The 25973-nt window shown below is 52.0% G+C and overlaps 2 protein-coding genes across 2 annotated transcripts in view; one reads left to right on the top strand and one right to left on the bottom strand.

The window, feature by feature from the left end:
* ADAM9 (ADAM metallopeptidase domain 9) overlaps positions 1–17943 on the bottom strand; it is a 31199-nt gene extending 13256 nt beyond the window's left edge. Inside the window, exons 1-9 of the mRNA XM_086767760.1 lie at positions 17822–17943; positions 8765–8862; positions 7024–7088; positions 5938–6016; positions 3999–4075; positions 3074–3263; positions 2210–2275; positions 1693–1764; positions 804–973 (exon numbers count right to left, since the gene is read on the bottom strand). Coding sequence (XP_086623886.1) covers positions 804–973; positions 1693–1764; positions 2210–2275; positions 3074–3263; positions 3999–4075; positions 5938–6016; positions 7024–7088; positions 8765–8862; positions 17822–17915 — 911 coding nt within the window. The 5' untranslated portion in view covers positions 17916–17943. The remainder of the gene's footprint in view (positions 1–803; positions 974–1692; positions 1765–2209; positions 2276–3073; positions 3264–3998; positions 4076–5937; positions 6017–7023; positions 7089–8764; positions 8863–17821) is intronic.
* A 5012-nt stretch (positions 17944–22955) lies between these two features.
* TM2D2 (TM2 domain containing 2) lies at positions 22956–24102 on the top strand. The gene is made up of 4 exons (XM_086768050.1): positions 22956–23192; positions 23275–23362; positions 23469–23584; positions 23742–24102. Exons 1-4 carry the CDS (start codon positions 22987–22989, stop codon positions 23953–23955), a joined length of 624 nt encoding a protein of 207 aa, XP_086624176.1. The 5' UTR covers positions 22956–22986; the 3' UTR covers positions 23956–24102.
* Positions 24103–25973: the final 1871 nt, after the last annotated feature.

Below are 25973 nucleotides of genomic sequence, written 5' to 3'. Positions count from 1 at the left end.
CTACAGAGTTCTTAAAGCTTAAGTGCAGCAGCACAATGCACCACATTTTACTTCAAACAAAAGAATTTTTAAAATGAGCATTTTTTTCAGCCATTTCCCCCCCATCACCTGAACAGTGCTGTTCTGCCTCGGAGGCGAAGAGGCTCCCAGCTCCTGCAGGCAGGGGAGTTACGGCTGTGCACAAGGGCAGGCTAGGCTGTTGCCCCATGTGCAGCAGTGCTCTCGCCCCTGCCGTTTCTCACGCTTTGGGTAGTGGCTTCCTAAGGACTGCGCTATCTGCAGGAGCGGGAAGTGCACAGGGGCAGCATCCTGGAAGCGGGGCAGAGACGAGAGCTCAGGAAGCTCTGCTGGTTTAAGGCAGCAGGGACGGACAGATTAACGTCACGTGTCAAAGCTCAAACCATGCAGCTTCTGGATACCAGCTGCAAATGCCATGCTCTGCACCAGGTTTATGCTCATTTTCAACTGGAAAAAGCCCTAGGTTACAAGTCTAACCGGTGTACAACCTGACAAAGGATTATCTGAATGAAAACTTTATACAATAAAACATATAACATTGCTGGACAGGACAAGAATTGTTATTTAACATACCTGTCAGAGAGGACACTGAATTTAAGGACCACAGAAACTTTCTTAAAAATGCTTAAGTTGACTTGGAACGTTTTCACAAGGACACCAAACACAGCAGACTGCACTGGGTTCTCTGCTTAAATACCGCGGCTACTTTGGATACTGCAGCACGGCCGAGCAGACAGGAATAGAATAAGCTTCTTAAGAGCCAAAGGGAGGGAACTGCAACTCACAGAACAAACTGGGCACTGTCATGTCTCCGGCGCAAAACAAGATTCTTCTCTCGCCACTGTACAAAGTTTGCCAGCACATCACCAGCACCTCCGTCTGTGCTAATTAAGTTTTCATACTTCCAGATCTCTAGACCAACCAGCACAATGCGGATGTTCAACATGACGTACATCTGGGGAGGAAAAAAAAGGAGAAATATTTCTGAAGACCTTTAGATAAGAACAAGCGGTCTGACTTTATGTATCTTAGTGCAAGATTCTACTTTTTCTGTTTAGGTTTGTTGTTTTTTTTTTTTAAATTTAGTACACAATTCAAATCACCAGAACACATTTTCCCTGTGATTCAGCCTTTCATTAGCTACAGGATCAATGAGAAAATCCAAAACAGAAATGAAAAGGAGTCTCAAACCTGCCAAATAGCATCGTATGAAATAGTCAAGCTGAAAGATATGCTTTTTCTCTAACCTTGACAAATACTTAAGAACTGCAGTAACAGCAACAATCTGTCCTCTCTCATTGTACACTGCACAGGTTGGAAGAGTTCCCTAAATCAACTCCCAAGTACGATGACTGCAGATGAATTCAGAGATGGAAAAGCTTTAACAGCAATGCATGCACCAAAGCCCACTGCCAATCAACACTGCCATCGCTCTGCAGCCGCTGCACTTCCGGCACTCCTTCAGCACAACGTGCAGGTGTGACTGAGTTCTGTCAGTCCTACGATGGCTGAGAGAACATGTTTAGCTCCTGGCTTGATAAAAATCTTTATTTCCTTCTCACCAAAGTGATAACAAAACAGACTCCAAGGTGGAAGTTTACACAAGTGAACAGAGTCGCGGGGCTGCTGCACACAGCATCGCTCCCTCTTACGCTCAGCGTAGCTTTAACTTACGCTGTCAAGGAAGTTTGCCAGCTGCACCATGTGTTCTCTTACTTCTTTTTCACTCTTCCCAAAATCTTCAAACTGCAAGACAAAGAAACTTAGTCATTAAGAGATAAAGACAAGAGTTAGGAAAAGGAACAAAACATTTTAAAACTAGTAACATGAAAAAAATTTTTGCCTGGCTCCAAACCTCCTGTCAAGACGACACTCATCAAGGCAGCCATATCTTCATTGTATTGCTCAGCAGCTCAACAGTCACGAGAAAACAGCAAAGGCAGGTTTTGCCACGTGTTTTCCTTACATTATTAGATTCCTTGCTGACAGGAACTCTCTGTGCCTGACACTTTACTCTTTTTCTGAAGAGTACTGCATATAACATGTTTACTCAGTGTTAGGTTAGCATATTTGCATAACCTTGGCTGAAGTGTCAGTGTCTTTCAACAACCCATTTGGGAGTAAGAAAGGCTGAGGGCTTCTCAAGCCATCTCCTGGGGAGAAGGAAGGGAAAGTGACACACAGTCCCTACCTTTTCTTTATCCACCACTATGAACAGCTCCACATATCTTGTTTGATGTAGGACCGCTCTCTTTTTCTGCGGAAAAAAAGTTTTAGACCACTTCAATTTTATTGATTCAAGTGTAAACAAAAAAAATCATGACATTGTCATATTTCACTTGATACAACTAGTTCTTTGGGAGACACACCCAAAGCACGCTGTGCCAAGAGGAAAACAAGCCAAAACCAAGAAGTGTAATTCAACGCAGGGACAATTTCTCTACAAAAGTGTTTTACACTAAAATGTAGCTGCACAAAGATTTCCTGTGTTTCAAAATCAAGGGAGTTTTTTACTTTTCTCACAGGTTTCCTTGGAAAGACAGCATAATCTTTTAAGGAGGAGCAGAAAGATACTAACAAGCAAGTGCCAACAACCTTGAAATGAAACACAATGTTTTTCACACTCCTGCTTTTACTGCAATCTTGTTCCCATGCAGCCAATCTTTACATGACACGGGGGACCTTCACACCAGACTGTTACACCGATGGTTAGGAGAATGGACTAAACAACACAATACTCTCCTGGCTTCTGATGCAATACTTTGTTAATGAGCATCTCCAAAGAGAGAAGTGTTCCTGCCCTGAAAAGCCCCCAGAATCTCTGCCCATGAATAATCTAACGAGGCACTGGACTCTTGCAGCTGTGTGCAGAAGCAAGTTGCAAGTGCTTTGTTGAAGCCACCGAGTTTTTCAGCAGTGCAGAAAGCCCTCTGAATCAGAAACCTTACGGTATGCGTTAAACCCCAGGAATTCTGATAAGCAGCTTCCATATTCTTAGCTGAACACTCACAAAACGCATTACAAGGGACTGTGGAGAAAACAGTGGAGTACTTACTCGCAGCAGCTGAGTCATACTGGGATGGTGATTTTCCTCTGTATGTTCCCTTCCATGGGCTTCGGTGGCTACTCCACATGTTGTGGGCTCTTTCTTCACGTTATCCAACCGATATAAAATGTGTTTAGAGCCAGAAGAGGAATCCATGGGCTCAATTCCATAGGTGATGTTCCCTATTGTCACCAAACCCCTAAAATACGGTAGCATGAGAGAGTCTTCCATTAAGCACAGAGAGTAGGTACCCAGATTTTTACAGTAAAACAAAGGAACTATTATTCTTTGATAACTAAAGGCACGTCTATATCTCAGTCCTTGCAAAACAGCCTGAAAGCAGCCTTTCACTGGATAGGGCCTTCGCAAATTCAGCAAATTAAACATTTTTGTAAGAGTCTGCAATGCCCAAGAACATAAGTGACAGGCCTTACGTAGAAAGGCTTTAGTTCAATTACTACTGCCGCTTTGGTACCTGACACGCCACTGCAGAAAATCAAAGTCCCAAAATATATGGAAAACAGTTCAAAGCAGAAAAAATTCCAATCAAATTTGATGTGGATAGGCTTTAGGGTCAATTTTGTAAGTTTGCAGACTAATGTTCGACTTTCCATTTTTGCACTATGCACAGTTCTTTGTAGTGACCATCTAGCCGAATTAGAAGATAAGCTAAAATCTGCATGAAAGAACAAATTACTGTACTCTGACAACGAACTGCAACTTATGTAATGGTATTTCAAATATCTATTAGCTACACAAACAAAAGCTACCACAGAAAGACTGCCCAAAGGCACACACCATTGCAGCGTGGCCCCGGTCAGTGAATCCCCGTCCGGTTGAACAGTAGTTAAAAACAGAGCAAGAATTCTGTGTCAGGTTCAGCGAGCCGTGAGACTCACGTGACAACAGGGACACAAGAGATGAGCTGTGCTACCTGAGGCCCGAGCAAGTCCTGACAGCCACCACGGAATCCAGGGTCCCCTCCACGTATCCCTGATAATGGCAGTGATCCTACACGGGGAAAAAGGGCACGTTACACACGTATTCCACACATATCTGCACACCCAGCGCGATCTCTGATCGTGTAATTGCTATGCCTGCCGCTGACCAGCAGTGGTTACAGCTTTGGAACATAATATGCTTTAAGTTAAAGTTTACTACGTGCCTTTTATCTACAGTCTAGAGTTTCAAACGTGCCTCTAGCTCTACCACGATATAACAGCATTTCCTTCACACATCTAAAAATTTCCTCACCTGCCTCAGTACCACACGGACTTGTACATACGAAGCTAATCGAGACACTGGGGCACAGCACCCCAGCTGGGTCCCGACCTCCCTGTTGTGTGAAGCTCTTCACAATTCCATGGGGCCAGCAGTTCACTACACATTTCAGTTGGAAATCCCGCTCGCCCGTTCTACCTGAAGCCAGATTCAGTGCTGGTGCTGCTAACATGTTACAAACACCAGGCACACGGGGCTCAGAAGCGTTATCTAGCAACTGGATTTCTTAACTTGACTGTAAGCCATCCTACTCTTAAGTTCTGTCCTCCACCCAAATATTTTGAGACAGGCCCTCCCTACCGGTTTGGGCCAAATCACCATTCAGTCTTCTAGAAAACAGCTCTGCAGAATGTTTGACTTGTACGTAACCTCCCTCCAGCGAGAAGAGGGACAATACCTGCTGTCCTCCCCAGCCAGTACTGTGCTGCTGGAACTTCTCAGCTACGCAGTACGTGCCTCACCAGCCCTGACGAGGCAGAACGCTTCCATTTTCTCCTCTGTGTATGCACATTTTGGAAGCCGGACAAGGTGGCAGTATGGGGCAAAACCACTCCATTTTCTCTGGCAAGTGCATTTTCCAACGTAGGTAGATTATGTTGCCTGTTGCTTCAGCAATGAATGCAGAACGCACTGAAGGCACATGCTAGTCTGTGACAGTGACTTTGCTCATGCGAAAAAAAAAAAAGCACTTTTCCTCTCAGTCCATCCCTTTTAACCGGGAAGTACACACTCAGTTGACTCGGGTGCTCTATTTTCAAAACCAAGATCCCATGAATCATGTATGACTAACACTTCCCTTTCAAAGGAACAACGTTGATACATAAGAAGGGTGAAGCCATTAGAAATACTCTCATGCTTTTTGTATCACATGAGTTGCTTTTCACTCTTATCCTACAGAAGTAACTAAATTTTCAAAGGCAACCTATCAGACAGCCTGCTTGTACAGAAACAGAGGGCTGCAACTGCTTTTTCAGTGGAATAACTTCAGTGCTACGCAGGTAACATCCTTCTCAAAGGTCCTCCAGATCTGATCTCATCCATTCCTTCTAGTAGTTCCCAAATTTCTGGACTTACGGATAGCCTGTCAAAAATTACCTCAAATACCCTCAAAAATTCTTAGAGTCACTAACAGCCTCGCACAACTGGAAAGATGGGTCAGCAGCTGACCTTTCATTTCGATTCGTGGACCAATCTGGAAGACCACTGTGTGTAAAGGTAAAAGCCCTGCGTTCAGTCACTGCACCTCCCCAGCTCTGCTCCACATGCTCTGGTCCTCGTGAGGAGCAAGGCCTGTGTCCAGACGCGATACCAGCACAGCACTGTGCTGTATGACAGGGACAGCACTGCTCTCAGGTAACCAGATATCTGGCAGCTAAGAGCATTTCCTTTTTACAGAAGAGTAGCTTCTAATTAGACAGCAATCACCTCCGTCTAAGAAAATACGGGTCTATTACAAGCTCCAGAAACAGTGCAGTGTGTGCATGGGATTAGAAGGTGGCCCAGTGAAAAACACAATTATCATTCTGTAACACAGTACTCCCTCAGTGCTCAAGTCACCTTCAGTAAAGATATATAAAAAAAATAAATCCTACCTGGACATCTGGATATTCAGATTGCAGCTTCCCCTCCTTATTGTAGGTATAAATTGTGAAATCTTTGGGCAGCAGTTCTCTGTAAGGGAAGGGGAGAAGGAACACACGAGGAATTTCATGAAATGACTACGACACTATAGCAGGGCAGTGAGATGATCCTCATGCGAGGCGTCATAGATACGCCAATTGCAATTAAATAAGGAAACATTCAAAAGGAAAAATCCCCAAAATTAGCATAGAAACTGTACATTTCCACAGCAAAATCCAAGGTATCAGAATGGTGGAACTGTTAACGAAATCAAATCAACCCCCTCACCCCAGGTAACTAAAACAGGCATCAAAACCCATTAATTTGTGCTTAAAGCTTGCTTCCCCAGTTTCGGAAGGAAGCGCGTTGGGAAAGACTCCCACGATTAAGACCGCTGAGCCATACTGGTAAATCCCTTGATGCGGCGTAGCTGAATTCCCATGTTCTGAGGGTCTGGGGCTTAGCAAGTTAGAGATCCCCAGGGGCTTGTACATTCAAATAGTTCTCTCTCTTCTGTCTAGTATGAGGGCAGTTTTAAGAAGCAATAGCCTGACAAACGGTAACTTCCTGTTGTTGCAAGCAGCCCTTTAAAAATTAAACTCAAGACAAACAACACCTATACTGTCTGTAAGTTACGGATATCAAGGCCTCGGATATAAAGTCCCTTTCCTCATTTATTAGTATTCTTCTGCTACTGAGACAGGAAAAAAAAACAACCCTGAAACAATAAACAAAACCCAGAAGAAAGTGAAAATATTTACTTGAAATATAGTTCAGCTTGTTTATTTTTAGATGTGAATGGAGAGTAATTTCAGCGATTCCCCAGGTCCCCTTGGAGCAAACGAGTGCTTCCTTCACTGAACGGGGATCACCAGGGCTGCAGGAGGTCAACACAACTTCTGGATAATAGCCAAGGCTGTGATTCAGTCTCACAGAGCCAGCATGTAACCGTGCTTCTCATAAAGAACCTCAGAAATCGGAACTCGTGTGTCCAAATAACGAGGCAGCAGGTAGCACAATAGATGGAATTTAATAATCTAAAGAAATTAATCACTTACTTGTTCTTTTCTAGATGGATCGTGTATTCTTTTCCCTCTATCTCAATAGCATACGATATCTTGTCCTGAATACAAAAAAAAGTTGCATTTTACTCAGGTTAATGAATAAAGCATTCCTGAAATGAACACAAGTTTGGCAGAAAACAGTCTCTGCGAGCTCCACTGCTGCTGTGACCACAGCACTCGGATCAGCACCGTCACCATCCGTAACGCAGGGCTGCTTTGTGCTGTTAGCCTCTTCAGATACAGCTGCAGCTGCTGGAGACGCGGCTGGCACCAACAACATCTCAACCACCTCCTAGAGGAATGCAGAACTCCCTCGGGTTGAGCTGCCTCTCCCATCACGTTTCTTGCCGGTATCCCAGCTCTGCTCAGTGCAGCGGGCGTTCCTGGTGCTCCCAGCCCGCTCCGCTGAGCCCACAAGACTTTGCCATGAGAAGCTGGCAATCCAGATTTGCTCTGGTTCCCTGTCACCCAGCAGACAAAACTGCCGTGTCCATGCACGGAAACTGCCAGATAGTGAGCTGGTAAACTTTCCTTCTTAAATTTTGCTGGTTGCACCAGAGCAGGAAAAACAACTCGTGGGTGAGCCTGAAACCTATTCTGTAATTGTCCCTGCCTCCGGAACCTGGCACCCCTTCCTGTGTAACTAGGGAAAAGTCACATGAAGGAAGTCACTTCAAAATAGCTTTGTGGTTTTCTTATTCCTTGTTTCTGAAGACTTCCACAGAAAAACTCTTAGTTACAGCTGGAAAAGGACGACACAGTTCTACTACTGGATATTCAGGGGGAGTCAGTACCTCCTCAGTTATCCACAGAGCACCCAGGGTCCTTAACACTAAGCAGCTAAGCTGGATCGCCTGACCACTACATTAAATGTCACCGCAGGAGCACGAGTCGGCTATTGCAACAAACTGCAAGGCGTTTGTGTTAATATTAAACTCTGCCAATGTTTATAAGATTTGTGACTAAACACAGTTGATCTAATCCAAATACTTTGCAGTGTGCAGTCTTTAATTACGTGGCTACAGCAGAATAATATAGGCTGGAAAGCACTGCTGGAGGCGGTCTAATCCGAGCCCCTGCTCAAAGCAGGGCCAGCTACAGAGCTGGCCGAGGCTGCTCAGGGCCTCCTCCAGTCAGATTTAGAGCATCTCCCAGGATAATGATCCCACCACCTCTCCAAAACTCATTCCAGTGCTTAACAACTCTCATTACGCAACTTTCACATCCAGATAAAAAAAAAATCCATTGCAGCAGCTTGAAACCTCTGGAGCAGGCAGGTATTTACCGTAACTCAGCTAGAGGCAGTGCTAGATGTAATACCTTCCGTAAGGACGGATATTCATAGAATCACAGAAAGGTCTGGGTGGGAAGGGACTGTTAAAGCCCACCCAGCCCAACCCCCCTGCCAGGAACAGGGACATCTCCAACCAGATCAGGTTGCTCAGAGCCCCGGCCAACCTGGCCTGGAATGTTTCCAGGGATGGGGCATCCACCGCCTCTCTGGGCAACCCGGGACAGTGCTCCACCACCTTCAGCATAAAAAATTTTTCCTCATATCCAGTCTGAATCTACCTTCTTCTATTTTAAAACCATTACTCCTTGTCCTATAGGAACAGGCCCTCGTTTGCTGCTAGATGAATCCGACAGTGTTTTGTGAGAATTTCAGGTCAGTTGTGGGTGGACCTCATTAGGAAGCAGATACTAAACAGAGGGTGTTTTTAAGACTGCCCAGTACCTGTATCGAGGAGACATTGGAAGCCTCTCGCCGTTCTCTTCCTAACCTCTGCGGGATTACAACTTCATAGGAAGACAACAGAGAAACCTGTTGGAAACCTAGAAAGCAGAACAAAAACACTGGCTAAGGAAACAAAGCAATCGGGACAAGACGCAAGAAAGAAAAGCTATTTCAAGAACAGCCATTTCAGCAGGAAGGAGGCCGTCTGTGGCACAGATCCCTGCAACCGGGCTGCTCAGCGCGGGTCTGCGGCGCCGCACGGGGCAGACCCCTCTGCCAGTAGGCTGACATTGTTTCCTATCGCAAACCTACAAGCTCTACTTTTCAGAGCCAACACAGCAGCACACTGCCAAGGCACCATACGCGTTTAGGGAACTGTAACCCAGACAGAAAAAGCCAAAGGCGCTGATGTACCCAGGAGAGCACAGAGCACATTGCAGAGCAAAGCACGCTTGGATTGCCTGTAAAAGGCCAGAGAAAACAACATACAAAGAGCAGAGAAGACACACAACTTTCCACAGGGTTTCAAATTGAAAGCTTCACATTCCAATTACCATCTTACCAGTATCTATCTCACGCCATCACTTTTCATCAGCAGGAATCAGAGCACTTAACAAAGCAGGTCAGCACAGAGAACTTGCTCAAGGACACACAGAAAGACAGCGTCAAAACCCAGGTGTCCTGCGCTGCAGGGCTGCAGAACCGCACCAGCTCGACCCCGCAGCCTCTCTGGATCAGCTCCCAGGGGCTCCAGCAGTTCCTGCGCTTCCCACCAGCGCGCGGCACAAAGCCAGCCCGGCAGAGCTCAGCGTTATGCCCTCGCCCTGCACATCACAGTCAAACTTCCCACACAAGGCCAGCACTACTTATTATGTTCTTAGAGAGCTCTTACGACCTTATAAAAATAAGTGAGGTGAAACAAATGCATGCAACAAAGTGGCCGTTTGCAGATCAGTTTATAAATGACTTGCATATGCAACATCAGACGGCTCCTCGCAACCAAAAGCCTACGGTCCAAGTTTCCTTCCTAAGGCATCAGTTTATGCAAGCGACCGTTCCATACTGGCTGTGTAAACAATAATAAATTGCACATGTAAATTGCTTTTCCCATCAACGGCTGCTGTCCGCCTGTGCCTGGCTCAGGAGCTGCTCCCCCAGGAAGCGGGAGGTTGGTCGCCCAGGACTGCAGGCTGGATTAAGAGCAGGAGTTTTACTAGCTCATCGCAATGGAATCAGTGAGCTCATCCCAGGAGCCCGAGCTTCCCAACCCAAAGGCAGCAGGAAGGGAACAGGCATGCTCCTTGTCCCCACTTGTCTCCAGAAACAATTGCTGAATCTGGGGGGCAATGAAGGGGTGTTTAGTTTCCAAGGTCCTCCAAAAGCTCTCAGAGCAGGACTAAGATACTGCATCCATTTAAAAACCAGCGCTTCGAGAACACCAAAACCTACACTGCACCTCCGAAGACAGCTGTGCCCTCGTGAGTCGCCCAAAGGCACTGCATGCTCGAAGGCTCCGTGGGAGGCCTGCTTCGTCGTTTAGGAAACGGGCAGGAGACCCCAGCAGGCTTTAAATGCCCCAGGTTCCCCCAAAGCCTCCCTGAGACAGCACTGCCACGCTGCAGTGCCATTCAGGCTCCCGCAGATGCTTTTGGCCCCTCTCTTCCCGTCCCCGGCAGGCTGCCGTGCACCCTCAACGCCAGGAACATCACCTCGGGGCAGCGTTTCAAACGGGCACCCCGGCAAGCGACTGCCCAAGCGAAGGGCACATCCACTGCCGCACTCTCTGCGCCGACATCCCCAAAGAGCAAGCTAAAGCAGTTAGATTACTTTCAATTCTCTCACGTTACAGCGCACACGTACATCCCTGCGGACAGCACGGATGCGTGGCAGTGCTCCTGTTTGTAACCCAGAGCTCTGCCTATCTTGTATGGCAGAAGTGATGTTGTTTGTCGAGAATTAACATGGTACACACACTGCAGCAGAAGTTTCATTGATTACACCGATTGTTGGAAAAAAGGTATTAAAAAAGCAGAGATAAACTTCCTGAAAAGAGCCCTTGTGTTCACAGGCTACAGAAAGTAGTGTCAATACCTCCTTGGCCTGAAAACAAGGGAGGGAAGGGCCGCTTCCTTCCCTGGGACGAACTACCAAAAGTACATACTGCAGCAAATCAATTCTCTGCATTTCTCCTTTTCAGCCGCACATTTCACCAGTATCCGGCCCCCAGCTCCTGACATCGCTGCTCCGCGCTTGTCACTTCCCCGCTGCCACTCAGAAGTGCCTTCGTTAGCACGGGCTGCGACACCGTGACATCTGGACAGAGTTGTGGAGCCTCTCAGGACACACACCACAGAACCATCAGGGCACAGTTAATCATCAGAGAGCAGCATGTCTCCTCAAAAGCGGCTTGGAAGCAGAAAACAAAGGAGTGAATCACCACATGAAGCTAACGAAACTGGGAGGAATTTCTGGGAAGAGTGCAACTCCGAGAGGCTTCCTCTTCGAGAAACAGCACTGAAAGTGTGCAACTCTGAACTCTCTGAATACTCTGACAGTCCAGCCCCTTCTTTCTGCTCTCCTTCCCTCCCTTCACCACCTCCAGCTGGGAGGTGATTTCGGGTACAATGCCTTGTTCTGCCCTTCGTTGTGGGCAAAACTCCCCAGAGGAGGAGGGTGTGTTTGTCCTCATCAACAAAGTGCTTCCTAGCCTGACAAGCTAAAACGTACGGATAGGAAGGCACCGCCTTGTTTTCTGCTGGAACTAAAAATAAAAAAGCAGCCTTCACGTTAAAAGTTCAAACTTCATGCAGATAGCTTTCCCTTTCAGCTTCAGCTCTTCTTCCTCTTTCTCTGCCCACGTTCCAGTACAGATCAAATTGACAAGCAGATGTACAGAAGAGACAAGAGTTTGTTTTGTGGGGTTCTCAGCGGGACACAGCGCTCTGCGGGGACGGGAAGCACAGCGCGCCCCTTCGCTGGCCCAGGACAACGGCGCACGGTACGGCAGGTACTGCCGTCGCACCGACCCTCGCCTTCTAAAGAGCCGATTTCCACGCTGGCTGCCCCGCGCAACGTTTCACACACCACCAGCGGCCCTCAAAGAAGGCACCATGCTAGTTAATCAAAAATTCAATGGAAGGGATAAGTGCAGCGAAGCAGAAATTAGAACAGGCAAAAGACAAGCTTGTGTGTAAATCCTCCTCCTGCAAAGGCTGCTACTGGGGGACGGGCCTTTCTCCTTCCGAGAAACACAAATCTCGACAGATACGTCCTTAATCCGATAACACACTGCCCGCCTCAAGTCCCACCTAGCACCCAACGCTCCTTCCAGTGACTGACACATTTAGACCTTATCTCAGGGAAGAAAAATGTACCCAGTCTGACCTAATTAGCACAAGGCAAAATTCTAGCGAGGACGAGGCCGTTTGCAGCTAGCGCAGGAGCCTCGACAAACGCTGCGCTCCAGTACGCCGTGAAGGCGTTATCAGGTACGTTCCTGCAGCCACAGCGTATAAAGATGGTACCTGCCAGTCAGGGCCGTTACCATCCATGAGAATTCATCGATACTTCTCAAAGTAAAGCTGGTTTAATTCTTACCAGTTAAGGAAAGGCAGTAGTGACAACAAAAACCAAACCCAGACACTCAGCTGGGTAAGATGTTTGAAGATATTTACATTCAGTTCTCCTAAGAGATGTTATTTTTTGTAGCTTTTTCTCCACCCTCTTTTGAGAAACTTCATTGCAATATAGTTGGTACCGTTCTCAAGCACGGCAGTTTGCAATAAATTTTTCAGCAGCTTGCAGGACGACTTGTACTCAGGTGCTTCCTGCCGCTGGCCAAGGCTGCTCTGCGAGCCCTGCTACGCGCCACCACGGAGAATACGTGTCTTATCATTCACTCCTGGGTGGAGCACCAGTTGAGGTTGTATTTCCAAGGAGAAAAAAAGAAAACACAATTGCATCCACTATATTTATCTTGTCTCATTAAACATTGCCTTTAATTACCAGGCATCGGAGGCAACTAGGAAGATGTGAGTCATCTTCCCCTCCTTGCCCCGCCTCAAATCCAGTCGGAATTTCGTGCACATTCCACAGCATGCAGGAGCTTGAAAACCATCAAAACGTGTGACGGCCGTTGCGGGTCTCCAGACGTTGAGGTAAGCTGGTAGGGTGTTTACTCCCCAACAGGTAAGATCCATATTCAGCCGAAGTCAAGCTGCATCTGCAGCCCTCAGACCCTGGCAGGCCTGCAGATCGTTGGCTTGGTTACAGACACACAGCACACTGCTGCGTCCACCCACACTGACAGCTCACCCCCATTATCTCTCCTCTTTTACTGTCGAGTCTACCGAAGTGAGGTCAGGGATATGCTCTTCAATGGAAGCAAAAAAAAAAGAAATAGGAAAGTTCAGACTGTAGCCTATTACACCACAAAACTAAGTCACTTCCTAAAAACCAGCTCAGGAGCATGTGACCACTCAGCAGCTCAGGCTGCAGATGCTAACAAGGAACACGCGAAACACCACCCTTCGCACACCGAGGAGGGCTGGGTTCGCAGAGAGCAGGCTCTAACCCGTCCCACCTGCAGCATCACAGGGCCCCGCAGCGCGCCGGGACTGCCAGCAACAGCTGCAGGGCTCCGCTTCTGCTCTCATCACCCCTTTCACTGCTTTCAGCGACACACAGGATACCAAGGAGCAGCGTTCTGTGCAATAAGCAAAACACAAATTCCTCTGGCATACTTAGATTTGTTCACAGCTGTCTGTCAGTGAAACTCGGAGAGAGGACACCCAACACGACCATTTACCGGTATTCACCTGCTTCAACCCACTGAGTCCCGGGGTGAGAGCAGAAAGCTTCCCACTGAGCCAAGATCTACCCTGTGCCTGCATCCACCTTGGCACCTTCCAGCCATTTCACTCTAGACACAAAGGCCTGACCAAAACCGTCAGCAGCAGTGAGTTTTAATTTTCTATTAGCTGTTCACATGTCCCAGTCAAAAGATGCACGTTGCTAAAGCAGTAAATACACAAACTCATTAAAGTAACCTTCGTTATAATCGATTACAATTAACAGATGAGGTCAATTGCAGCAGTCAGTCGACACTTAGGCAGCACACTGCTCACTGTAAGAAGTGCCGAAAGCTTTACGCACCAGCCAGTCCATCCTCGGCTCCCAGCGCAGGGTCAGCACCACACAGAGCACCTCCCCCAAGCACCCCCGACGTCCAAGATTTCCCTTGGCGTGCTTTTAGCCGTATCTCTAACCCCTAAAGGAGGTGGACAGTTTACTCCCCTTCTGCCTGGCTGCAAATTCTCAGACTTCGGAAGTGTGCTGGCACACTCTCCTCTCCTTCAGCTAAGCATCAGCCAATATTCAGTACTTCCTTGCAGAACCTACTTCTTAGGTCTCTTGACCGTTCACATCAGGCTCTACTGCCTCCACTCTCCAGCTAGACCGTCCCTATCCCGAAAAAGGATCCAAAACGGGACACATCAGTCCAGCCAGGCCCCACAAGTACCAAGGTTCACATGCTTTATGTGTTTATGTATCTCCACAGGTTCTCTCTCTTCCTCAGCAGCCAGCGCAGCGGATCCACTCATCGCTTCACCTGCTCTAACACTCATTTCCTCTCCTGCACCCCATTTTTCACCCTCTCGTACTCATGCAGACAATTATTTCCACCTCAGCAGAACACTCCGCACCCGTCCTTTCAAAGCCGCACCCTTCTTCCAGATGTTTCTCTCACGTGTCCCCATTACTGGAATTGCTACCCCTCTCCTTAAGGAGCCTGGATCCTGGCTGACTGGAAGGGTACCAACTGCTAACTCAATGTTCATGCTCTGTACCCCATTATCCAAATCCTAAGGGACTTGGAGAAGCAGTATCTGTCTGAGGAGGAACTTCTGTGAGCCGGCTTGCAGATGTTCTTCCAGAGTGACGTGGAACCGCCAGTGACCGCTTCAGTGTGTTTCTTCAATTGATTACGTACCAGGAAAAGCACGTTCAGGTGCAGCTGGCCCTTCCGCTACGATGAGAGCTGCAGTAAGATTTACTTTTCAGATTAATGGAAGCAAAAACCTCCTTCATTTTCACTATGTAAATATCATCCAAGTCTCCTTAAAAATATTTTGAGATTTATACCAAACACCAAGCTAAACTATCCTGCCAAAAGCAGGAACATTTCCCGTGAAGCCAGCAGTTTCAGTCCCTCCCATACCTCAAATGCTAAAGAGTGCCTTGGTGGTGGAACGTCAGGCCAGCTTTTCCTCTACAGGGTACTCCTCCTTGTGACTTTTCCTTCCGTCCCCTCCCTCCCTGGCTCTAAATCTTCAGACCAAGAGGGTCTCCTTGTGCCTCAGTGCCTTTTTAGAAGGTAGGAAAAGATGACCAACCATCACGGCAAGAGAAGCTGATTCATCTACTTGATTTATTCCTCACCTGGAATATTTAACAGCAAAGCTGGCAAGAACAGTTAATGTAATTTTTCTCAGTATTTTACTAGTGCTGTTGGGAGTTATTGAGGTCTTCTACAGCAATATTTCCTAGAATATTCTTACCTCCCTCTCGCTGAAATCCCGACCCATGCTGTAAGTGTTTCCTGTCTAGACTCTTACTACTCCTTCTGCCCTTTCTAAAGCCACACTCATTTGTCTGCAAGACAACAGCTGCTCTTTTTGCACAGGAAGGACTATCACTCTTCTCTGGTACTGTCACAACATTCTCTCCACCTTGGAACCTTGTCAGAAGGAGAAAAAGAGCAAAGCCACGCTATCCTCTGGTGCAAGACGATTGATCTCACTGGGACACGCTTCCTCCCGGGTCAATGGCCCCAGCGTCTCTGCCCTTCCACCCCGAGAGCCTTGCCCACGGAGAGCAGTTCCTCTCGCACAGAGCCCACTCACTTCCTGCACGGCTCAGCTGTGTGGATGTCAGCGCGCTTCACACAGGGGAGGTTCGTGGGAACACTTCTCTCTGGAGATGTCGCTGTCTTCAAATCTGGCCACCGAAGGACACCACGCAACACAAATTCAATCACAGAACGTGGTAGGGTTGAGCAAATAAACCTTTTTTTTTAATTTCAGCTTGAGAAATTAGAGTGGTCGACACATGCACAAGCTACAGAGTCACGTTTCAAATTTCCTTTTTCTGATAACAAAGCGCTACAAGAGGCAACATTAGTTACACTGAAATTTCTTTCCCCTTTTCTTTCTTCACATGGAGGAAATGACCACAAAACCCCTCTTCACTCCGCTGAATGATTGTCCCAGATTTGCTGAAATATGGGTGAGGCAGTGCTGCGTTTTTCATGAGCCGAACAAAGAAATTATCTTAACCAAGCACTACATCTCCCCAGAAATTCAAACCAGAGTGTTTAGACACTTTAAGAATTCCTTTAGAAACTGTAGCTAGAACATCCCGGTACGTGCACGACACCAAGTACCAGGGAGGAGACCAAGCAGCCTACGGCGATGCCAGGGGGTTTCATATTGACTTACACAGCCAAACGCTGAGGTTTTCTACGGACACAAACAGCAGGGGGAAATCTACACTGTGTAACTCCCTTAAGGCCACACATCACTACATGGCTACGTTCATTCAGGAATTCTCAATTAGTAGGTTCCGGTAATACTTCTGCCTCATATCCCTATTTACCCGGGAAACCCAAACACTGGAAGTGCCTGGATAAACTGGAGGTGACTCATTTCTCCCCTCTCCCTCACACTCAGACCCGAGACAAAGGCGGCCCACTATCTTTCATTGCAGATTTGGCATTATCGGCCTGAACAGAGACTTCAGAAAGCAGAGAAACACTGCCATCCACCAGCAGTGACGCAGGGACCTGCGCTTCCTCCCACCTTCAGGTAGGAACTAAACAGTTACTCCTCAAAACTCCGACCAGTCCATTGGAAGCACGAGCATCCACCATCCCAGAGACTTTGCTCCTCAGCGCTCTGGCGAGGCACTTTCCAACGCGCTGTGCTACCTCCACCACCCGCCAACAGCCACCTTTCAAAGCGCGGCTTTCGCCTAGCGCACAGCCCACCGCTGCCAGCAACAACACACCAAGCGAGAGGCAAGAGACTCGCGGCACAGAACCCCTCGGGGAGGGACACCCTCCACAAGAGCACTGCTCCTCAGCGTGAAGCACCAATATTGGTCTCAGAGAAGATTCCTCAGCTAGGAAGCCCCGACTATAAAGCTATGCATTAATGATAAACACAGAAGTTGAACGCTTTTGGCACGACCCAAACGAAGTGGGTGTTCTGTCACCTCCACACAGAAAAGCAACATCCTCTGGGCAGGGGAATTACACGGTTGTACCCAGGATCTGCTCACAGAAATTTCTGGGACACCGGTGAACAGGCTTGCCCACCCCACCGCATGTTTTCCCAGCTTTCCCGTCCACGGATTGCCACCTTCCTAGCGAGAGCCCGGAGCAGCATCCGGAGAGCAGACTGCCTAGCCTGGCAGCGGCGAGCTGGGCGACGGCGCGCCCGGACGCCCACGAACTCCAGCGGGTGCAAGGGGACCCCGCCGCTCCCCGGCCCAGAATGCCTCCTCGCGTTCCAGGGCTAAGACAAAGGCCCCGCTGTCCTCTCGGCCCTTCCGCACCGTCTCCGAACACACCAGACATCGACCAGGAGCATTTTGGCAGCGGCCGCCCCGGACAGGGCCAGGCTGTGTCCCCACGCACGGCACCCCCCTCCCCATACCTGTGACCCCGCACCCCGTGCCCTCAGAGCCCCTCGCCTAGGGGGGCAGCGGGGGACAGCCGGGCAGGACCCCCGGCCCCAGCAAAGGGAATGGGGGGGGGGTCCTGCTGCCAGCCCCCGAGGCCTGGCCCCGGCAGCCCCGGGAAGGGGAGGGCGCTGCCAGCCCCCCTCACAGCTGGCCCCGGGGCCAGGCCGGGTCCCGGCAGTGATGGGGAGGGGGCCTGGCGCTCACGGAGGGGTCAGGGAAGGGGCCCGGGAAGGGAAAGGGGGCCCGGGGGCCGCCTGCCAGCCCTGCCCGGCCGAGGGGAGGGAGCGGGCGGCACCGGCCCCGCGCACTCACCCGCGCGGCCCGGCTGCCCGGGCGCGGCCAGCAGCAGGAGGCCGAGGCAGCTCCGCGCCGCCCAGGCCCAGGCCATGGCGCTCGGCGTCCGCATCGCCCCTCCCGGCTGGGCCGCTTGGGTCCGGCCGCCGGCCCGCGGCCTTATGGGGCCGGGCCGGGGCCTGCGCCGCGCCGCCCCGGGGCGGGGCCGCCCGCAGCACCGCGGGCCGAGGGGCGGCCCCGCCGGGGGGAACCGCGGGCCCCCGCGCCCACCCGAGACCCCGCGGGACGGGGCCTGCGGCCGCTGACACCGCACGGCCTTAACCTTTACACCGCGTTTTTTCCTCTTAAAAAAAAAAAAAAAAAAAAAAAAAGTAAAGGCCGAGAGCAAGCAGGTCCCAAAGAAAAGGCTCGTGCAAGGGAAGTGGCGCCAGCACAGACCACAGGCACAATGATTCTCCTGGCCTTTCCTTCCAAAAAATCGACATTACAGATGGGGAGCACATGGAAGTGCCCCGTCCCGTTCGCGCTCTGCTGCGCGACATCACGGGATGCAGGTGAGCAAGAGGGAAGCTCTCCATCAGGACACACCGTCACGGGCTGGACGGGCCTGCGCGCCGAGCGGCACTCGCGCCGCCCTGACCTGCCTCCGGCCGCCAGCAACAGCCCGTTAACCACCCTGGCCAGGCACGCCAGCAGCACCCGTCTTCCGCCCGGAGAAGGAACAAACAAGAGGTGACACACCGGTCGCATTACTGAGCGGGTGCTGGAGAGCACCCTCGTACTACAGCGACGAGCAGCAGAGAACAGCACAGGCAAATCAAATCCAGTTTTACCAACAACTCCTCAAGACACCAACAACCTTACTTAGTTTTCTGAGTGTGGGTTTTTTTTGAGCATCCACGTCCTGTTCCTTAGAAAGTCACCGCTCTTGAATAAAACAGATGCAGCAAAATCCCTCAGCGCAGCTGCAGAGCCAGACCTGCGCCAAAGGCCACACACATCTGGCCAGCACAAACAACAGGCAGGAAGATGCGAGTCCCCTTCGAGCGCTACCAGCCAGAAACACCCATACTCCCCCATGTCGTCGCTGATCTGAACGACATCTGTGACGTTTTCGAAATGGCTTTTGAATGCTCATAATGCAAAAGATGCCATCGGTGAGCACATAACAGGCTGAGCAATCGGCACAAGCCCTCCCCTTCTCCTTAACGATGAATTCTTGGAAGATCTAATAAGAGGTTTGCACTGCTGTTGCTACGGTGAACAACTAAAGAGGAAGAGTCATTTGGCCCTTCGCATTCCAAAACCCTGCCTCCATTTTTGCAGCAGCTGTAGGAAGACGACCTGTGACTCAGGTTTCCCCCCCTCACAGCCTCCAGCAACTAGAAAACCTCCTGTTCCCGTTGGAAGGGGGCAACAACTCGACTTTACGAAGCCACTTTTACATATCCTACCGGACCGAACCACAATGCTACACTATGCTAAATTGTATAATCCTGCAAGGTGAGACAGAGGATTTTTATTCCCACCTGATGTTAGAAACCACAGAGGTTACGCATCTCTGGCCCCTACAGAAACTGCACGTAGCTTTTCAGTCAGGTCATTCCCTGTGCTTCCCCTAAGCTCGGCATTACCCAGGATACAGGAGGCTTCCCATGGATCAGGATGATATCATGGATCAAATACAGCTACCACTGTGCGTTGCACAAATAACACCCAGAGGTGAATCATCCTGTGGTTCCTGCCCGAGGGGCATGAGATTCCCAGGTCCGTATTTAGAAAGAGCTAAATCCATCTCCCTTGACTTATCCCGTCACTCACCACCACCACTGCAGCCTTGCAATAAAAGGAATTTAAGACAAGACAGCTCAAAGCTCCAGAAACGAACCAGACACGAGGCCGGAAAGCTGGGACAGCTTCCAAACGCACCTTTTGGGCCGACTGCAAACCTGCCAGCTTTGGAAACAAGAAGTCTGGAGAACTGCTCATCTGACCAACCGGCTGAGACACACCCGAGATCCCCGCACCAGCACGGCTGTCGCTCAGATGCTGCTCTTCCTGGGGAAGAACCAAGCGAAAAAAAACAGGACATTTTGGAGCCCCGCAGTCTTTTAAGTCGCAAATGAAACCTCAAAGGCAAGCACTGGCGTTCAGGCCGACAGTTGTCTCCAGCACAGACTTCGTAACTAGAATAAGGCAATGTGAGAAAACCCATCGCAGGCAAGAGCCTTGCAGATTACTTGATATCAAAAGCAGGATATTTCATTCTGTCAGAGGTTTCAGCAGGAGTCGTACTCTCTTAAACACGCAGAAAAGGCAGAAACAGGAAATAGCTCAAAGTGAACTTACTGAGAAAAAAACGCACACAAGTGGAAACAAAATACGTGTGCTGGACACCTCGCTTCCACGGGACATTGGCAACACGAGAGTGAGCCACGCCACGCAGCAGCCAGCCCAGCTGAAATCTCTCACTGGTGCCAAACCAACTCGTTACACCAAAGGCAAAGCAGCATCCAGGGCGATAACAGAGCTTGGGTGGTGGATGCTGAGAGGGACCTCACTCGGCGTCCAAGGGAGGGGAGTTTGGTGTGTTTCCAGGAAAAGCATTCCTTCGTCCCGTGACAGAGCAGGGACGCAGTCCTCTTGCCTGCGGTTGGCGGTGGGACCACAAGGCGGCAGCCCCCGTTTCCTAAGGGATACACCGGAGAGGAGGGTGCCAGGCCCGAGGTGTGACGGCCAGCAGATAACTGGGACCTCTGCATCTCCCCGCCAGCAGCAGGAGAGCCCACGGAAAGAGGCATTCCTCCTGTGCGCTGTCACTGCCGGTCCCCTTGGGAGGCTGTAAAAGATTTTCGGTCTGGTTTCTAAAGGGAGCAAGGCTGACATACGACACGAGCGGCAGTAGGGGCCGGTGTGTCAGGGCGTAGATCCCGTAGACGTGGGCACGCGTGGAGCTCGCGGACGCTGTGAGCTGGGTGACAGACGTGGCTGGGCTGTGGTTTAGCGAGCAGCGCTGTGCTCGAGCAGACAGCGAGGGCAGGGCAGAGGATAGGGAACGAATTCCCCAAACAACATCTGCTGTTTGTCAGTCGTTTTCACAGCTCTTTGTAACAAAGCTGCAGAATCAGCAAGAAAAGACACTTCTCAGAAATCCTCACCCTGGGGCTAGCCGTTACACTCGCGTTTCCAGCGAAGGCCAACACGTACCTTTGCCAGGCTGAAGGGTGTAAGGACTCCAACAAAACCGGCCAAACGTGTAGCTGTAGTTTTAAATAGCAGCATCAGCTGTGCCACGTTCTCCCTCCGACCTCAGTCCTGCTGGCTCCCACATCCTCTCCACGTACCACGTGCATGGTGTTTGCTTACAGGCACCGTAAATCAGACAGATTTAGGATTTTGGATGCCGTCAGGACTTCAGTGACATCACCAGCTGCCTTAGGAAGCACACTGGTTAACACCACTCCAGGACAGGCACCTGTGAATCCCGGTAATGGCTCTTTCCCACACGCATTCTCATCAAATTACAGGTTTTGCCCGGCTTCCAGCTGCGGTTAATGAACGCCACGTACCCGTCTCAAACTGCGCTTGGCATTTCCAGTCTAATGGCCTCAAGCCACTGGGGGCTGAGGGGGGAGGGATTAAACGAGGTAGAAGAAAACTGATGGGAGCAGTCAGCAGCTAGACAGAGGTGGGGGGCCAACAGCAGCATCCTAGTCTCTAACCCTCTGCGTTTGTATAGCTGTTCTCTGACATTACTGTGCCGTTCTCTGACATTACTGGAGTAGGGCAGTTAGGCAGTTAGGACAAAACAAATTCTGCTACCTGACTACCCAAGCAGTAGTAGTAGTACCCAAGTAGTTCCTCCTCTGGGCAGGGAGATGGCTTAGACAACTCCTGAAATGCCTGCCCTGTTTTCCTGTTAACAGGAAGTTTGTGCAAGAGGTCGAGTCCCTTTTATTTTCAGACTTCCAGAGTCACTTTGGGGAGCTCAAGGGAACAGAGAGCTTCATCCCTCCTGCCTCCGAGCCTCCTCCAAGCAGCGCTTGGCTGTAGAGCTCTCTCCAGACCCTGACCTGCTGATGCCCTGGCTAGTATTTCCTTGCTGCCGCCTCTTGCCTCCGACAGCGTTCCCAGCTACTTTGGACTTGACCTTTCCCCCAGCAACTAACGCGGTGGAGCCTGAAACGAGTCTGATTTACACCCATTTCAAAGATGCTTTACGGAACGGTGTAAAACCTGAGCAAAACACACACTCGATGTGAGTTTCTCCGCCGTTCTCAGTGCTGCGAACGAGGGGCCCTGCCACCCAGCCCACGCGCCGGGCAGCCTCCGAGCTGTTTCTAAAGCCACCTGGGAGCCTCTTGACCACTGAGGAGAGGCTCAACAGCCAGCCGGCCATCGCAGCCGGCCGACAAACCAGCTCCTGCTGCAGGCCACAGGAAACCCGCCTCAGCAGTGCCGCTGCACAGCTCGCCAGCGGCCTCTAAGCACGGCCCGGGGCAGCGGCGAGCCCCGACACAGCCCGGGCCGCTCGGGGAGCCGAGCGGGAGCACAGCCCCGGGCGAGGCCCTGCCCGCTGCTAACGCGGGCGGCACCGACCTCCGGGGAGGGGGGCTCGGGGCGGGGCCGCCTGTGGGGACGGGCACCCCGGGACTCCGAGCGCCGGGAGGCGGCGAGGCCCCGCTCCGCCAGCGGCCGGGCAGCCCCGGGAGCAGGCCGCTCCCTCCCGCGCGGCGGGCTCACGGCGCCAGACGGCTCCCACCGCGCCCCAGCAACTCACGGCGAGCGGGGCAGCGCGTCCCGAGCCCCCTCTCTGCCGCCGGCCGGCGCGGGGAGCGCCTCCGGGCACAGCCGCCCCTCACCGCGGGGCGCGGCCCAGGCACGGCCGGCAGCCGCCACAGGGCTACGGGGGCCGCGCCCAGCGCCGCTGCCCCGCCCCTTGCCTTCGCCCATAGGCTGGCGGGCCTCCCCGGCAGCCAATCACCTCCTCGCCTGGCGCGCACTTCCGCCTCGCTTCTTGGCAGCCGCCCACCTCCCCATGGCAGCTTCTTCCGCCTTCGCTCTGACTGGCTGCTGGCGGCTGTTCCCCGCCCCCCGAGGCGAGGCGGCGGGCGCCCATTGGCTGGCGGCGCGGCGGCGGTGGCGCGGCCCAGGCGCGGCGTTTCCTAGCAGCGGCCGCCGCCATGGCGCCGCGGCGGGGCGGGCCGGTGGGCTACGCGCTGCTGTGCGGGCAGGCCGCGCTGCTCCTCGGCAACCTCCTGCTGCTGCACGGCGCCTCCCGCGGCCTCCCCGGCAACGGCACCGAGCCCGAGGCCGCCGGCCCGGGGCCGCCCGCCGCCGCCTGGGCCTACACCGACCCGCGGGCGCCGCTCGTCCTCTGCACCTACCTGTAAGCGGCGGGCGGGGAGGCGGGGGCGGGCCGGGCCGGGCCGCCTCGGCCTCCCTCACCGCTTCTCCTCCTTCCCCCGCAGCCCCGAGGAGTTCGTGGAGTGCGAGGAGCCGGTGGATCACGGCGGGAACGCCACGGCGCAGCAGGAGCTGGGCCACGGCTGCGTGAAGGTGAGGGGCGGGCGGGGAGGGGTGGGGGGGGGCGGCTCGGCCCGGCCTCGCTGCCGGCGGCCCCCGGGGCCCTGCCCGCGGCTGAGGGCGGCGGCGCTGCCTGCAGTTCGGCGGCCAGGCCTTCGGCGAGGTGGACCACACCCGGGTGCAGTGCCGAGCGCTGGACGGCATCGAGTGCGCCGAGCCGCGGACCTTCCTGCGGGGCAGCCGGCCCTGCGTCAAGTAGGCCGCGTTCCGCGGGGGCGGGAGGGCCCCTCTCCGTTCCCCCGGCCCCTGCACCTCTCCCGGCCCCCGCGGGAGGGAGCCCCGCCGCAAGGAAGGGGCGAGGCCGGCGGGGGCGGCTCCCCTGCCTGACGCCTGCCGACCGCTTCCCTTGCAGGTACACTGGACACTACTTCATCACCACGCTGCTCTACTCCTTTTTCCTGGGCTGCTTTGGAGTGGATCGATTCTGCCTGGGCCACACCGGCACCGCCGTGGGGAAACTGCTGACTCTGGGAGGGCTGGGGATCTGGTGGTTTGTGGATCTGATCCTCCTCATCACCGGCGGGCTGATGCCCAGCGACGGCAGCAACTGGTGCACCGTGTACTGAGAGCAGCGGAGCCGAAGGAGCTGCCAGCGTCTCTGCAGGGCTGGAGACGGCCCCTCCGCTTCCCCCGCAACATCGCAGCCGACCTCTTGCCTTGCACAAACGTGGATTTACAAAGCTCTAACAATTATTCTTGTTCATTCCTCTGTACAAACCTTGGACACAAAATTGTTCAGTGTATATTTAGCTTGTTTAAAATAATCTGGATTCCCTCCGCAAGCGGTAACAGTTTAAGAAATCGGACCTTGCAAACACCGGTGGTCAGAGTGATCAATAAAGTCCGGAAGGAGCTGACTCCACGTACTTTCAGTATTAGACTGCATAGAGACGCGGACCAGTAGCCTGCGGTTTTGTGTTCACAGACTTTGCAAACCTTCAAGGTTGAGTAACTCAACACAACGTTACAGAGGCGCTGGCAAAGCCATGAGCTCTAACTGTTCATGATTTGTTTAAAACCATGTTCACGGGCTGCAGGGGAAGCTGGGGAGATCTGGTAGAAACTGCACCCTTTGGAGAACGTTACTTTCCGCTCTCTTGCAGGTGGGGAAAGCCACAGTGCAGCAAATAGAATTACTGTTCAGGCCTCTGAAAGAAGCGCTTGTGTCCCTTGATGTAACTCCCTGCCGTGCTCACACTGCAGAAGCATCATCGGCAGGACGCTGCAGCCGCTCCGAAGCAGTACGTGCGTTAAAGTTGCCTCTTTCTCCTGCCCTTCACAGTAAATAAGCGTTTACAAACCGTAGCCGGTTGCGCTGCCCGCGGCAGGTCGCAGTCCCTTGCCCTGCTATTGAACAGTCGTATTCTTTAAAATCACTCAGTGGTAACTGGTTGTGTTTTACAAAGCTGTCAAATAGCAGCCCTGCCTCATGAGTGACAAGGGCTTGTTTCCACCCGGAGCTGCAGGGAATGAACGGGAGCTGCCAGAGAGCTGGGAGGGGGTCGAAGCTGCTGGGGGGGGGTAACCACCGCCCCTGTGCTGGTCACCCCCCGGCTCCAGCCCCCGGCACAGGGCGTGCAGTACTGAAATGAGTGGGAGCTTCAAGCAATCTCGTGCCCAAAAGAGGAAGCCCCACCAGATGCAGTCTGAAAACTTACCAAGCTGAATAAAAACGGGAAAAGGAAGCGGCAGTAAGTCACAGCCGGAACCAGACGCGAGATCCATATACGCAAAAGCCCAGTCACTTTTGGTGTAAAACAGAGCAAACACGCGCCCTCCATCCTCACACAGTTCTGCACACCGAGCCCCCTCCGGCCCTTTGCGTTTGGCAAATTGCTGCCCGCGTTACTCCTGCTTCTGTCGCCAACAGAGCTGCAGCGGGGAGCTCTGCCCATTCCAGTTTTGGTTTGTGGTTGATTGCGACAGCTCCTCCTCTCCGGGGAATGGGGTTTGTATCCCATTTAGGTCACAAGTAATCTGAATTTGGCAGCTTCACACCAGCCTCAGGGTGGCGGGCTGGGGGAGAGGCTTCATCCTGAAACTGCCACATTCTTTGGGCCAGTGGAACAACGGGGCTGGAAAGCCCACAGTGGGGAAAAAGTTACACAGTGAGCCAGAAAGGAAAAAAAAAAATAATCCTGTGTGCAAAAGCCCATCGTCATTAACATCTCCCCACGTCCTCAGCCCAGCAGCTGCCAGCTAACAGCAGGACCTCAGATTCCTTCCACGGACGAGGCTGCGGCAGACGATGGTGAGGAACACCGGGGTATCGGTGCGACAGCCTTCCTCCTGCCCGCGTCGCCAGAAAGGCAAAGGTAGCTGTGACTCCCCCGCCGCCACCGTGCACTCCCCCCTCACACCCAGAGCTCACCTGCATGCGGGGCAGCGGCGTCTGCGCCCGCTTCACGGATGCGCGCAAGCTGTGCTCAGCCCGTTCTCACTGGACAATGTGACATTGAAAGCAAAAAAAAGAAAAAGTAACAAAAGGTGTTTAAACCAAGAGTTTTATTGGGACACACTTACTCACAGAAGGGCTCAAGATGAGCAGTAGCTGGAAAATTAAAACCCGCACCTCCGGCTGGGC

Source organism: Chlamydotis macqueenii, chromosome 27 (assembly GCF_036417535.1).
Source record: "Chlamydotis macqueenii isolate bChlMac1 chromosome 27, bChlMac1.mat, whole genome shotgun sequence".
NCBI classification, from domain to species: domain Eukaryota; kingdom Metazoa; phylum Chordata; class Aves; order Otidiformes; family Otididae; genus Chlamydotis; species Chlamydotis macqueenii.
The sequence above is the reverse complement of the archived record's forward strand: the minus strand, read 5'-3'. Positions and strand labels throughout refer to the sequence as shown.

Coding starts and splice junctions, on each gene's coding strand:
- TM2D2 (XM_086768050.1), top strand. CDS start 22,987: ATGGCGCCGCGGCGGGGCGGGCCGGTGGGCTACGCGCTGCTGTGCGGG. Junction 23,193..23,274: donor CTCGTCCTCTGCACCTACCT/GTAAGCGGCGGG, acceptor CTTCCCCCGCAG/CCCCGAGGAGTTCGTGGAGT. Junction 23,585..23,741: donor GGCAGCCGGCCCTGCGTCAA/GTAGGCCGCGTT, acceptor CTTCCCTTGCAG/GTACACTGGACACTACTTCA.